Source organism: Lissotriton vulgaris, unplaced genomic scaffold, assembly GCF_964263255.1.
Source record: "Lissotriton vulgaris unplaced genomic scaffold, aLisVul1.2 SCAFFOLD_1390, whole genome shotgun sequence".
NCBI lineage: Eukaryota > Metazoa > Chordata > Amphibia > Caudata > Salamandridae > Lissotriton > Lissotriton vulgaris.
In genome coordinates, this window is record NW_028254880.1 from 518,362 (window position 1) to 534,436 (window position 16,075).

A 16,075-nucleotide genomic window follows, 5' to 3' on the forward strand; every position below is an offset into this window, starting at 1 on the left:
CAGGGCAATAGATATGCCGACGAAGTTGCACGTTATTGTGCCGAACTAGGGTACTCTTTCACGGAGGTGGAAGTGGGTGGAATAAATGTAAGGACTGAATTAGCTATGATATTGGAAACCGTAGATACTTGGGACGAGTTAAAATGTATACAAGAAAATGCACCAGATTTTGAGAAAAGAACATGGGAAACTGCCGGATGTGTGATGGGCGAAACAAACTTTTGGGTTTCAGCAGATGGAAGGGCAGTGTTGCCAAATGAGTTGGTGAGCCCAATGGCAAGACACATACATGGTCCAGTACACCTAGGGAGAGACGCTATGTTGAGGGTATTCAGACAAACTTGGTACAACCCCAAGTTTAGAGTAGCAGCAGAAGCAGTGTGCCAGCGTTGTGTGACCTGTCAGCAGCTGAACATAGGGAAAAGAACACCAGTTGCATTGAGTCACATAGGGAGGTCTGGGGGTCCGTTCAATCGGATGCAACTGGACTTCATTGAAATGCCAAGATGCAACCGCCTTCGATACGTCCTGGTGGTTGTTTGCATATTTTCCAGATGGGTCGAGGCATACCCTACACGCAGGTGTGACACCCTCACAGTAGCCAAGTTATTGCTTAGGGAACTCATCCCGCGCTTCGGAGTACCGGCCTCTTTGGAATCAGAGAGGGGAACACATTGTAACAGCGAACTTGTGAAGATGATTTGTGCAGCCCTGAACATAGACCAGAAATTGCATTGTAGCTATCGACCAGAAGCTTCGGGAATTGTGGAGCAGATAAATGGCACCATAAAGTCCCGAATTGCCAAAATGTGTTCATCAACGTCTCTGAGTTGGCCTGATGCCCTGCCACTAGTTCTTATGAGCATCCGTAGTACCCCAGACAGAAGAACGGGACTATCACCACACGAGGTGTTAATGGGGAGGGCAATGAGATTGCCATCAGTACCAACTGCAGCACTGTTGAATATCACCGATGATATGATCCTGGACTATTGTAAGGGTCTGTCTGATGCCATTCATTCTGTGTCCCTTCAGGTGCAGGCTGCCGAGGTCCCGTCGTGCCAGGACTTGTGTTATGACCTGTGCCCTTAAGACTGGGTACTGGTCGAAAAGCACGTCAGAAGAGGCTGCCTAGATGTCCGGTGGCGTGGGCCCTACCAGATCATCCTAACATCGAATACTGCTGTGAAAGTGGGAGGGCTGCCCAACTGGATCCACGCGTCCCATACGCGGAGAGTTCCAGCACCTCTGGAAGAAACAGCTCCTCTCTCGGATGTAAGTCCAACTGTGGACAGAGAAGCCATAGAGGGGGCCAGCCAAGCTGTAGAGGTGCCAGAAGAAGCTGGGAGTGTGTCTGACCAGGCCGAGGACGGTCAGTACAATAGTGAAACCGACGACGCTACAGAAGGAGGAAGTAGCTGGGAGTTTGAATCAGACGCTGGCCAAGCGGAAAGTGAGCACGAGCAAAGCAGAAGGTCAAGGAGCAGGAGGGCAAGGCGTGGAGAGGCCAGCTGGCCGCAACGGAGAAGGTCAAGCCTGAGGTCAACTCCAGAGAGACCCCTTGCTCCAATATCCGAAGACTCAGACCTGGACGAAGGCGCTCTGGCCTCTGAAGCAGCAGATCCAAGAAGGTCAAGGAGAGTACATGTGCCTAACAGAAGATATGCCACTCCTGAGTGGACATACCTGGCGACAGATGTCTTGGGAACGAGCTACAGGGAGAATAAGGGCGGTGATAGTGACCAGCACTGAACCCATCATCACAGTAGAAGTACAGCTGTTGGTGCCTGGAGTCGAAACAGAAGGGTCACTAACGTTCAAAATCCCCAACCCTCCCTACCTAAGCAAGTTAAAGCACATGTTCTTCACCGAATTACAATTCCCCGACTTTGGAACAACGATAACAAGTCATGAAGAGCACATTCTTCGTTTGGAAATATTGACCTACGCTATCCAAGCCGCTGGTTCAAGCCTCATTGTAGATGCTTAAAGACTTTGTAAATAAGCTAGAGTGAGAAGATAACCTAGCGCCTAGTGGAAGGAGAGAAAACTTAGGGACTTTTCCTTTAAGTTGACGGAGAAGGGCTAGGGTTGTCTGTGTTAAGGTTCAAAAAGACTTTGCAAAAAGAGATTGCCAGCTTCCGATTGTGTGGTTCTAAAGACTGAAGGATCAAGAGAGACTGTAAAGGAACTCAAAGAGAAAGAACTTTGTGTTGAATAAGAGAAAGGAATCATACTGTCTGAAGAACATGGAGGCCGGTAATCCGAACCACAGAGCCAAATGTATTATAGGCACACTAATAGTGGGAGAGATACTTCTTATAGCTTTAGTAGTTACTGTATCATATGTGATGGGACACGAGAGTGAAGCAAGGGTACCAGACGCAAAATCTGTAGTGACACCAAAACCCACTGCTGCTGGTAAGAAAGGGGAAACCATACAGGAGAAAGCGTTATTAGCAGCAGAAACCCGTAGGTTACATATGGATGAGTCCCAGGGCGACTATAGGTCAAATGCTTATGCAAAACTATTATATGAGTATGTAGATGCCATGGAGCTCAAGGACTGTTATGTGTGTATGCAACTGCCTGCGTCTGTGGATGAAGGCATTAGATATCATCACCTCCCACTGACTTATGGCATTACATGTAGCTTATTGCTTAGCATATTTTACGGACGAGATAGTTTTGAATACTACTTTTCTAATTATGATTCAGTGTTACCAGAAGTCCCAAATTACAAACAAATGAATAAATGGGACTACTATAAGAGTGAAGACAGATTGGCGAATTTCTTCATTCCTTGGGATACTTTAGATACTTCACATGCCCGCAGAAATAACCTGACTTGCAAAGTGTCAGAAGTCGAGAAGAAGTTTATAGGGCAAGTGGATGATCGTTATAGAAGGCAAAAGGTTCTGAAAAAATCAGGACAGTGGAAGACAGATTGGACCGAGGAGGAGAAAGCACACAAAAGGAAGGGTAGTAGTGGTCCAATAGCTTTGGATCGAACACAGAATGGGAAGTTATGCCTTCACAGAAGTCAAACGTACTACGAAAATGTATTCGTAGGGGAGGTCAGTTGTGAACATGCTTTTAGATTAGAATATTACACAAAGGACTTCTTGAAAGGAATGCAAGTGATTCCAAATGTATATTTTGTATGTGGAAGAAATGCCTACGTGAGACTACCTGATAACTGGTACGGATCATGTTATTTGGCAATTGTCTTCCCCAAAATATACCACGCCCAAGACTTAGAGATCATAGAGGGCAAGGTCTCAACGAGAGGGAGAAGAGACCTAGGGGATGCGGATGTTGAAAGTGAGCCCATACTAGTAACGATGCCCGGACGGCTGGCGCAAGTCGCCTCTTAGTTTCCATTCAGAATAGTACCAAAATAAAGAGACGGGCGCTGGGAGCAGGAATCGCAAGAACAGGATTTATTACTCATGAGGAGAGCCTGTCATTTCGGACACGAAACACAGTGTCTTTCGGGAGGTGCTCACAAGTGAGCTGAGACATCGTCTTTTATACCTGACAAAACACTTAGCATTACAATCATGACATTGTGAAACACGGAAAAGACATCCCCATAATCCTCGTGTCAATCCTACCCCACATATGTTCACAATAGGGACCCTTGACCTGCTGATAAGAGGGGAGGGTAATCACGCAGCTGAGTGTTCCGCCAATTTTTAGGATGTGTGCGCCTGATCGTAGCCCAGGGGGTGGGATGGCCAGGATCAATAGTGGGTCCTTTGAAGAGGAGTGACTCCATACAATAAGGGGCAGTAAACAGTATCTCCTGGCTTAGGCGATGACCTCAGACATGTGTGGTCAGTCAATCGCGGAGGGAGGGTTTACTAACAGAGGGGTTATTCACGATAGGAAGGGAGGTGTTGGTCAGGTGCGGCCGTGACTCCCAAGGACAGGGTTTTGCAGAAGAAGAAGGTTCATGACTTGCCCATGTGAGGGAGAAAGGGAGGGGGGGGGGGGAGCCAGGGTGTGCACAGGGACAGAGTCGCACAGAGAGAGAGATCTTAATACCCGTACATGAGAGAGCGGGGGCAGTCTGGTGCAGCTGGGGAGGGATATGTCAGCCGAGGCGAAGGATGCTTCTTCAAGAGGAAATGGGGGGGTTTGCGTGGGTCAAGCAGGAGGGTTGCCTTTCAGGGCAGGGTCGCGGAGAGGGAGAGGGTTTCATGGTCTATGCATGTGAGAGGGGGGGTGTTCAAATACGCGTAGAAGGGAAGCCGGTGACTCTAATGAGCGGGAAAAAGGTCAGGGTGCCTATAATGGCTGTCATGTACATGTGGGTACGAGCCTTTACTGGCAGAGTGATGCAGTCAATATTTTACGGTATTCATGGTGCTTACAGGGAGAGGAGTGGGGAAAGGGAAATGAACACTGTTTATGTACATCAATTTCTCTAATTTTCCACAGTCGCCCCTTTTTACATAACAGAGTTCATTTTTTTGTAATTGATGGGGGTACAAATAAACAGGCGCTGTTGAAGAATTAGTATTTGTCAATACTAACATTTGGCATGTAATCATAGACAGTTGATGTGATTGGCAGGATGTAGCACATAGGAAATTGCAATTGTCGAGTTCCTAACATTCAAACGCACTACATAGCATAAATGTTTCTGACTTAAAAAATGTGACCAATGAACATTTTGACCAAGTAGTTGAGGGCGGAATTCGGTTCAATACACAAGATCTCTTCGTCACAGTGTCTTTTTAGCAGTGAGCCATCACTGGTAGGCTCTAGTCCGTGTCCTTTAGTTGGCGCTGTTGAGCACCGGCGGTGGAGCTATAGGTCCAGCTCGTATTTAACCTTCCGCGATGCAAGGTGCGGTCTGTCCTCTGCTGTTAGACCACAGTCCTGTTCCCTAACCAATCCTTTTAGTGGCGCCTTATGCTCGGCACCTATATTTCCGTGGCAACACCCTATTCCCACCTGAATGCTGTTCTTCCTTTTGGCGAGAAGTCACATGGAAAAGAGGGTGTGTGTGGTTCGAATAGTCGATAGGAGAGAGGGCGGAGTGGGATCAGAGTTCCTGGGACACACCAAAGGGACCAAGGGAGCAAAGGATAACAAGCAGGCAGGCCCATCAATCGGGCCCAAAAAGGGGGGACGGAGACTTCAGGCACACGTGGGTTAGCAGACGGAGGACTTCAGGGCAGCCCGTCATTTTTCATTTTCCACGTTTGAAATTGCTGTCTCGTCCCGCATCTTGTTGCTCTGCAGCTCCACCTTTGGCCGAGGTCACATGTGTCTCAAGATCTGCAGCCAGGCTGTACGTCACGTCCGACCCTTCTCCTCCGGTGATCGTAAATCTTTGAGTAGGTACAAAACAAGCTTTAGAGAACTGGCAGGAGAAGACATTTATGCACGTGAATTCCTCCCTCAACCCTACGCACTTAGGAGCTATGCTCATCGGTCACAGTCAGAGGTTGGTTACCAAGCAGTGCATATGTCGGCATTCCTACTGAGTTCATGACAAGTCTATTCTTCGTCTATTTATAACTCAAATGGAGAGAAATAAGATTCCCATCAACTGCGCATTTCACCAATTTCAACATTTCGGAACCTCCAGTGGAGACTTGCCTTTCAAACCCGAGCCTTTAACAGTCTAACATTTCCCTTCAAGGCTGGCTAACCTTTTTCAACCAGGGCGGGGGCGCTATCATCGAGAGTCAGGGAAAAACAGGGTTTTCTCGAGGGACGACAGTTACTCATGGTTATCATGTTTATATCCGGGACAACAGCTGGGGTCTATCAAATGGGGCGGGGATGCTTCGGGCGCTCGCGCTTGGGTGCAAAAGGGGGTGGGGCAATCTGGGCATTGGGGGTCAATCTAGATGTTGGCGTTCGTCTCTGATGAACAAAAAAATAAGGTGCCATTGACATACAGTTCCCCTATAAAAGGCCAGATTGGGGGACCTTAGTCGTCTTACCTGTCCTTTCCTTCTCAGCCAATTCGAGTTCATTCATTTTGCAGAAAGGAGAGGTAGTAATATGGCGAGATACGATCATTTTGGTTTCGGTCAATTTGGCTGAACACCTTCGCGTTCAATAAGTATCCAATCAGACTGGTGCCGGCGGGGCACAATTTTACCACAAAAAGGAAGAGGAAATAGGGAGACTCTCATAGAGAGTGAGAGTCGTCCGCAATCTAAACGAGCCATTCGGTACACGTATGACATGTAGAGAGAGAGAGAGAGAGACTGACATGTACGAAAATAGGTCATTTAGTGCGCTCACAACACAGAACAGCAGGGGGTCACGCAACGGAGAGACGCAAACAGAGGGAGGACATAAACCCCTACAGTACACACACACAACTCAGACGAAGGAAGACAGTACATGTATTACATATATAAGACATTCACGACAGAACAGGAAACAATTATTGGCCAACAAGATCTATTTTTTACATCCTGCGTATCTTTACTATCCTATTTACCTTCGTGCTTAGCTCTTTTTACCTTTCCCTCCTTTTCCCTCTCGCTTGTTATTTCTGCGAGCGTTCTCAATTGCCAATACTTACACCTCGGTCAGCCGATCAGAAATTAACCTGGTCGGGCTATTTACCCATGGTTGGATCTTAAACCATTTTTCAGTTTCTTCCTTTGGTGGGAAGTTCTCCAGGCTGAGGCAACGGCAGGTATTGATCGGGAGAACAGTCGGACAGCTTGGTTATATCTATAAGAGTGTGAGAAGGAGGCGGTACATTTTGAACATCAGCAACATTTCTAACTTTCCAGACGGGTGGTGCCTTGGTAACCCTTACCCCATCACTTTTCTTTGTCCTTTCCCTATCTAGTCAAACGTCTAGTTACATTATCTAACGTGCTATTTCGAGTCAATTTTCGTCATACAGTACCCGTCAAGTTTCTATGTCAGTCCATCCTCCCAGTCGCTACGTTCTAAGGAGGAACAGTCATGTCTAAGTCTACGTCTTTAAAAACTCATCAACATAAGGACTATGCTCATATTCTCTCCTCCCCTTCTCGTTTGTTGTTCGATCATCGCTCTTCCATACTTCAGCCGATGTTCCGACGCAACCTGCAGAAGGGAGGAGAAAGAAGGGGGTGGGGGCAGCATTCAAACCACATCAGCATGCAGTAGTCCGAAGATGTTTTTACCTACCACATACTCGACCTATCTCCACGTAGTGCATTTCTCTACCATCTCGGCGTTTAAGCCCAGAGGGACCAGTAGTGTCAGATAGATAATCATTGACGATCTGCGTATCTACATGAGTTACTTGGTCGCGACCCCTTTAGGTTGCGTGCAAGGGTGGCGGTCAGGTGGCATTTCTGTGGTGTCGTTTAAGGGCGTCTAAAAACACTTTTCCGGCTGCCTGTGACACATTAACGTAGCTGCTAAATATCGGCCCCTTTTAATCTTCAGCCTTAATCATACTTATTCTTCGCCCACAGTAGTAATACATTCAAAACTCATTAATGCAACCGCTACAATTAAACTTTCTTTTTCAAAATACCTTTAATAAAAAGTGTTGATGTACAAATACGGGCCTACAACCCAGTAGACCGGCCACGGAGCAGATTGGAACTGTACATAAGAGGAACGAAGTTGGTGGCCGTTCATTGCATAAAGTGCAGCAGTGCAATAAAATCGTATTGAACTTTCCTACAGGGCAAGCATGATGCATGTCGAGAATTCAGTTTTTCAATTAATTCATTAATTCATTATCCAAATGCTCACTCAGTGCCTACATTACACCAATTCATTGCTCCCAATCATAATTAGTACCCACCCTGAATCAGTTCATTGTCCAAACACATGATCAATATCTGTCTTACATTGCCTTCTTCTCTAAGCACATAATCACTATCCATCTTATCGACCTTCATTGTCCAAAAAGTGCACACATATCTCGGGGCATCAAGGTTTGAGCAATCCGGGTGAACAGGGAGTTTGAAAGTTTTATTTTGTATCGGCGCCATTTTGGGCGAGGTCAGGCAGGTTCCAATATAGTCAGAATGTCTCCAATGACTCGTGGTTGGACCAGTACCTCTTTTGGCAGTTCAAAAAGTTTTCGTAATGGGGTGGCAGACTAACAATATGAATCATCAGTCAAAAAGTGGGGAGGGAGGCAACAATCTTTTCCTACCGGGTCATTCTGGTGTTCCACCGGAACTGAACAAATCTGTATCTTTGCAGGATTTTAGTCATTTCCAAACTGAGGCTGGCGCCGGCAGGAGTGCGCCGACGTCTCATGGCTCCATCGGAGGACGGGGCGGGGGGCGCCTCGTGGAGAGGTCGGCCCCCCGGGCTCTTTTAGAATCTTCAAGGTCGTGGAGTACAGGGCGTGTGCCCATCCCGGGCAAGGACACCCGCTTTTTGATATGGACCCCTTCTTCAAGCAGGAGTGTTGGGGTGTCGCTGGAAGCCTCCACCTGGAGGGAGGTGGGGGAGGCTCGTTCGCGCCGCCTCCCCCTTCCAGCGACCCCGCGCCGTTCCTCGGCTCCACCGCTTTGGTACAGCCAGGCCAGGCAATGAAGATGGGGGGGGGGTCCGTGGCTGAGGCAAGACATCCCCCCCTTGACATGTGGCGGGACTACCTGCAACTGTCCAGGCGTTGCCGTGTGGCTGGACTACCTGTCACTCTCAGGCGTTGACATGTGGCGGGACTACCTGCAATTATCCCGAGCCGAGTGCAGTTGCAGCCATTATTGCGCAAAGAAGCGCCGCCGTCCTCGCCTTGGCTTCGGCCTTCGATGAGAGCCGGATCAGGCGAGAGAGGGGGGGGGGTCGGTGGCTGAGGCAAGACAGCCCCCCCGTGGCCTGCAGGGCAGCAGAAGAGGGGAGAAGGAGAGGTCATTACGATTTTTGGGCCGTCCGCCCCACAGCCTCCCCTTCCGACTGCGGCCAGGCGAGCCCTGCATGCATTGAGGCCTCGCCTTCCGGATGGGCGTAACCGCGGACCTGTTGCACTTCGGGAGCTTCCGGAATGGGGGTAGGTACCCATTGATTTGTATCTATTTCATGTGACCGTTATTTGGGCGTGGTGGGCAATGAGGCAGACATGTTTGGAGCGGGAGTAGGCAGCGGAACCTAGCTACCTCGTGGCTGTCTTGCTGTCAAATTTTTCGCCATTTTATATTTCTTATTACGAACTGCTTCTAATGTTTCTTATTTTTAGTGAAGTCGAAAGCTCATCAGAGGGTTACTGACTTAGCCCGATTTCTTTTTATTTTTTCCTTCTTTTCCTTAGCGTGTTTCGAGCTAAAGTTTCTGTTAACAGGGTACGGTGATCACTTCATTCATTTTTTTTTTTTTATGTGTCCTTTTCATTAGGGGTACTTCTGGACGGACCAGATGAGTTACCTCCAATAAATGGTCCGGGGTGGAACTAGATTATCGGTCAAAGGGGAACATATATTCCTTCATTAGGGTATCATCCTGGACAGACCAAATGATGTACCTCCAATTACCAGGGTAGCCTCCTGGACGGACCAGATGGCCTACCTCCAATAAATGGCCAACGAGTGGGGAGCATATGTCCCTCCATAAGGATAGCCTCCTGGCCGGACCAGGTGAGCTACCCCCCAAATAAATAGTCAATCAGTGGGGAGTGGGTAGGACTGACGAGTCATAAAGGGGCATAACCTACCCTTTACTACTTGCAAAGACTAGACAGAATATTTCTATTCCACGTTGTTTGCAAATAGAAAATACCTCAAACAAACAATTCCTGGAACAACAATGTCCAGTCAATCAATCAATCAGTGGGGAGAAAAACAGGCATGACGGATTACAACGGGGACAAACGTCTGCATTACCTGCCCTTCGCTATCTGTAAGGGAAGACAGAATATTTCTATTCGTCTCTGTTTGTAGACAGGGAAGATCTCAAAGAGCAACAATCGATTATTAATCGATTTCAAACAATCAGTGGGGAGAAAGGTAGGCCTGACGAAATCATAAAGGGGCATAACCTACCCTTCTCTATCTGCAAAGAGGGACGAACGTTCCTATTCACCGCTGTTTGCAAACAGAGAATGTCTCGTTCTCGAGAAGAGAACCAATATTTCAAGTAGAATCCAAAGCTAAATGAACCAATAACAACAATATCAGTATTCAAATACAGATTCCAATACAATCAATCAATCAATCAGGTGGATAAAACCACCCTACCAATCAGGCGTAAAAACACCCTACTTAATCTTACCCGGACCGGACCATGCGGACAGTTCTTCGTCTTCCCCTTCCAGCGCCCGGTCGTTCTCTTACTCTATGCAGCATTCCTGTGGGATTCCAGTCAGGACAGTAGGTCACTCGAGAGAGGTCCGTTCAGAATCGGTAAAGTTCATTCAATCGGCAGCCGGACGAGGGCCCTCTCAAGGCAGGTATACTCCGATCATTTAGATATTCACCTCATCGTCTGGATCTCTCTTACTGGACCTTATGTCACTGATGGGCCCCACGTTGGGCGCCAATTGTTGAAAGTGAGCCCATACTAGTAACGATGCCCGGACGGCTGGCGCAAGTCGCCTCTTAGTTTCCATTCTGAATAGTACCAAAATAAAGAGACGGGCGCTGGGAGCAGGAATCGCAAGAACAGGATTTATTACTCATGAGGAGAGCCTGTCATTTCGGACACGAAACACAGTGTCTTTCGGGAGGTGCTCTAACAAGTGAGCTGAGACATCGTCTTTTATACCTTACAAAACACTTAGCATTACAATCATGACATTGTGAAACACGGAAAAGACATCCCCATAATCCTCGTGTCAATCCTACCCCACATATGTTCACAATAGGGACCCTTGACATGCTGATAAGAGGGGAGGGTAATCACGCAGCTGAGTGTTCCGCCAATTTTTAGGATGTGTGCGCCTGATCGTAGCCCAGGGGTTGGGATGGCCAGGATCAATAGTGGGTCCTTTGAAGAGGAGTGACTCCATACAATAAGGGGCAGTAAACAGTATCTCCTGGCTTAGGCGATGACCTCAGACATGTGTGGTCAGTCAATCGCGGAGGGAGGGTTTACTAACAGAGGGGTTATTCACGATAGGAAGGGCGTTGTTGGTCAGGCGCGGCCGTGACTCCCAAGGACAGGGTTTTGCAGAAGAAGAAGGTTTATGACTTGCCCATGTGAGGGAGAAAGGGAGGGGGGGGGAGAGCGAGGGTGTGCACAGGGACAGAGTCGCACAGAGAGAGAGATCTTAAGACCCGTACATGAGAGAGCGGGGGCAGTCTGGTGCAGCTGGGGAGGGATATGTCAGCCGAGGCGAAGGATGCTTCTTCAAGAGGAAATGGGGGGGTTTGCGTGGGTCAAGCAGGAGGGTTGCCTTTCAGGGCAGGGTCGCGCAGAGGGAGAGGGTTTCATGGTCTATGCATGTGAGAGGGGGGTGTTCAAATACGTGTAGAAGGGAAGCCGGTGACTCTAATGAGCGGGAAAAAGGTCAGGGTGCCTATAATGGCTGTCATGTACATGTGGGTACGAGCCTTTACTGGCAGAGTGATGCGGTCAATATTTTACAGTATTCATGGTGCTTACAGGGAGAGGAGTGGGGAAAGGGAAATGAACACTGTTTATGTACATCAATTTCTCTAATTTTCCACACGGAAATAGTTGGAGATGTATTTGGCGCTGCATTTCCTCTTTTAGGACTGATCCTCAATGATGTCAAAATTAGGAGACTGGCAACAGTCGTAGACAGATTGTCTGCCAGTACTGCTAGATCCTTAATGCTGGTGGAAGGAGAGATGCAGTCGATAAGGGCCATGGTGCTTCAGAACCGTCTTGCGTTAGACGTTCAGCTAGCCAAAGAGGGCGGAGTCTGTAAGGCTTTGAAGGTCCAGGAATGCTGCACTTACATTCCAGACAATTCAAAACCTCTTGAGAAAATCATTATGAACATGACAAACATTCACAAAGAGATCGAAGACCTAACTAAAGTAAATGTTTGGGAAAAAGTCGGTCATGGAATGGGTGAAGTTGGAGGTTGGTTCGCCAACATAGGGAAGAGCTTTGCATGGTACATACTGAAGCCTATCATCATAATAGTGATCTGTGTGATCATATTGTGGGGATTGGTGAGGTCATACCAATGGTACAGATCAAATAGGTTGGAGAGATCCAGGAGAGAACAGGAACGGAGGTTAGCTGCAATGCAGGACAATCAGTACAGGAGTCTGAGGGCCCTAGAAATACTGAAACGAGGGGGGATTGCAACTAGTTCAGTTTAAATTTTGGTGATGACCACGAGAGGTCATCAAAGGGGGGGAACTGAGAGAGCGCAAACTGAACAAAATGCATGAGTGCACCATAAGTACAAGTCGGTCGCACAACCATTATAGAAGTGCTTGTAAGTGTTGAAAATACATTCACCTATACTTAGACTTGTGTAGTTAACATAGAAATTTTATATAGAAGTGGGACTGACGCAGAAATGTGTGGAAAATATTTAGTCTTATTAGACGTGATTAATCATGATCCATGTTATGTAGCTGCTAACGGAGGAATGTCATGCTGCAAAGCATAGAAGGGAACAGGCCTCATGGCCAGGGCAGAGAGGATTGGAAATGTACACTTATACATGACATGGATTGCACTAATGTTATTTAGTAATTCTGTTTATTCGTTAGACCTATATTCCATAGAAGTGTTTCTCATAATCAAAGAATAAAGTGTTAACATGTTATTTTAATTCACGAAAGGATTTGAAGAGAATAAAACCTCTGCGAGAATGGTTGTAGGCCTGAAGAGATAAAAAGGTTTTTCTGATTTGCACGTGCTGGTACAGACCGAGTTGTGTCGAGAAATAAGTTGCAAACTTCTGTTAGAAGTCTATGAGAATTGGGATCCAAGTTGTGGATGTCTGTCTGCAGGTGCGAGGGGGGTTCCAATTAAAGTTAGATGAATAGAGCTCTGTTCGAGGAGACTGGTACAGACATGGTGGAGGATTCAGGAATGTTTGGGGGTATCTGCGTGCTGGAGAAGAAGCCTGGGAAGCAAGGTCAACGCTAAACACGAGGCCCAAAGGAAGATCATCATGGAAAAAGCCAGAACCGACACCACGTGAGGGGCGTCTCTTGAGGGGCGTTTCAACTGTAATTGTGGTTTTGTATTAGGGACAGCACTCCTGGGTGGAGTTAGAGCAGATGCCTGAGGACCTTTCAGAGAGCGGATGGGTAGGCAGAGAGGGGTCATGTCTGGAGATCATAGGTTTTCACCTAAGACTAAGAGTGGGTGAACTTCTTAGGAAGTCACTCACGGCTGACACCTTTGATAGGTTGGGATTTTGTTAAGTAGGGATACCATCCAGTACAGAGTAGGGACAGCCTAACCTGATTCCTTCCTTCCTTTTGTAAATGACGGATAGATTACATTTTGTGTCTATTCTTGCAACCCTGCTGATTCTGGAATTAGCTTTGGTGTTCTTCTTTGGTCGCCTAAGAGCTTTTAGAGAACATATGTATGTATTAGTGCCCATATATCTTTTGAATCTCGTTTTGAGATGCCTGTATTTGCAGTTATCAGTGACACTATAATAAACCTTTGAAACTTAGAAGTAGTATGTGGTTTTTCAGAGTCGAGCCCATTATTAGACAAACTAACCTGGTATTGGATGCACTTTCTTTCCTCAATGACAAAGCGCCTCGAGACCCTACGGGTAGGTAGTGCGCTCTATAAATGTCTTTGATTGATTGATTGATTGAGGGACTAACAGAAAGTTATTTGGGAAAGGAGCAGTAGTGAATAATAATAAACTTAACGCATGACATGTAAACATTATTAACAGAAACCAAACATGATTTGTATATCAGGATGCTGTTTTTAATTTATTTATCTTTTTTTCTTCATTTTTTTTTGGAAATTCCAGATTAAAAACACATATAGCCATTACAATGAAAAAATCAATAAAAAACATACAATTTATAACACACAAGTTACAAAAAAGGGGGAAGAAAGGGGGAGAAAAAACATCCGGTTGCGGACAGCGGCTATCGTCTATCAGAACCCCAGATGCAGTCTGACCGTGTGAATCTTACAAGGAACAACTGATCACACACATTATCCGTGGTAGTAACGGGATTTTGTTTTACCGTCCGGCGTGCTGAATCCGAGGCAAAGTCTGTCATGTGTGCAAAAAGACGCAGAATGCCGTTTGTTTAAAAGTTAGTACCGTATTTGAAGCGGAAAATCCCTGGCGCCGCCGGTGCTTTAACCCGCTGAGCTCCAGATTCTCCATCTCAGCAGCGGGGCCGTGTCTTCGGGTTTTCCTAAAGTGGTTCGCTGCGTCAGTGCCGGGTGGCGCTGGGTGTGGGGGAGGCTGTTGTCATATCAACATGGCGGTGTGTGGGAGGGAGCCGGGGATATAAGCAGGGAAGCAGCACATGGCATTCATCAGTGCCAGCCCTCAGTGAAGCCTGCCTGCATTCTCCAGCGCTGCGAGGCGGACCCGAGGCGCTGCGTCAAGGCAGTCTCTCGAGGTGACAAGCAGAGAGGAGATTGACTGCTGCGTTGACCCCCTGCATCCGAAGGGCAAACGCGCCTTCCATCCCAGGCTTCCAGACCGCGCCATCTCCCTCCGTATTTGCAGCGTAACCGGATAATTTAGCAGAAGATGCCCCAGAATCAGGCGGAGATGCTGAGCATGTGGTCCAGCTACCAGCAGGTGATGCCTCGGTGCACCCACCTCGCCCAGGAGCTGGCCCGGCCCACCCAGGCCGAGGCGCCTCGAAGCCGGCAGGGGAGGCCCCGGCGGGTCCGGCTGCGGACCCTGCCGGTGACCTGCGGGGAGATCCAGGAGGCGGAGGAGGAGGGCGCCTCGGCCATGGACGAAGAGAGGGCGCGGAGGTCCTTCCTGCAGTCGCTGGAGTCCCTGCGGAGGAGCACGCAGTCCCTGCACCTCCAGCAGAGGGCGGAGCTGAGCAGCTCGAGCCTGGACTCGGGTGACTCGGACTGTGGCCCGTGAGAGGGGCCCTTGGGGCTGAGAACCCTCAGCAGCCTACGAGCCATTGAGAGGGGTCCCAGGGGCTGGTGACCCCCAACAATCTCTGTCTTACTGAGAATGACCTCAGGGGCAGCTGACCCTCAACTTATTTTGATGGACCTCAAGGGCAGGTGACCCTCAACAATCTCTGTGCTACTAAGAGGACCTCGGGGCAGGTGACCCTCGAACCCTCAGTGAAAGCACCTCGGGGCCCGAATGGATACCGTCAGCAGACTCTGTCTTATCGAGAAGCACCTCACGAACCGGTGATCCTCAGCAACTCCCATCTGACCCCGACAGAAGGACCTCAGGGCTAGAGGGCACTCAACAACCTCCAACTGCAGCAGTGGGCATGGCCGAGGGGGCGCACACCCTCAAAAAACCTTTGAGGACTGTGTGAGAAGACCCTCGAGGCCTGTGGCCCCCATTAACAGACCCATGCATCGCGCACCTCAGAGCCCTGAGCCTCGGGAGAGACTCTGCCTCGAGCTGCCGACCCTCGGCAGAGACTCGCACTGGACTTGAACCTCCCAGGAAAAGACAGCTGAGAAACACTGGACTCTCCTCTGCAAATGGGACAGAGCGAGCGCATGCACTCTGGCAGAAAGAGACTGCTATGAAGATGCCCGCCATGAGCGCGTCTGAATGTTACCCTTCCCCGGGCCAGAGCCCCCTGCAGCAGACTGTCAATGTCCCCTCAATGGAGGCCTGCTGGGGATTTTAAACTATTATGCAAGATTGTTTTTATGTGTTTTATTCGAAAAATGGATCCTTTCCCTCTCATCTATATCTTTCTCTGTATTATTGTCAGCGTTGAAAACTATTCTTCGTACATTTGCACATCAATATATAAATATATATATATATATAATAGTTTACCTATAAATATTAAATAAATATATTTGCTGAACTCAATAGAGCAGTTTCTGTCTACTATGTTCTGTTGGAGAGGAAGGGTGTGAGTTGGTGAAAGGAAGTGTTAATTTTGGAACGGACTCATAGCAGGGACTAATTATAGGCATTCAGTTCAGAGTCCGAAGTGAGAGGGAACTACGCCGGAACTACTTGTATTTGGACTGTTCTCTAGCGCCT

General features: G+C 48.0%; 1 protein-coding gene across 1 annotated transcript; it reads left to right on the forward strand.

The window, feature by feature from the left end:
• Positions 1-14,614: 14,614 nt before the first annotated feature.
• Positions 14,615-15,449, forward strand: LOC147659383 (uncharacterized protein C11orf96-like). Its single transcript, XM_086951782.1, has one exon. It carries the CDS (start codon positions 14,615-14,617, stop codon positions 14,963-14,965), a length of 351 nt encoding a protein of 116 aa, XP_086807908.1. The 3' UTR covers positions 14,966-15,449.
• Positions 15,450-16,075: the final 626 nt, after the last annotated feature.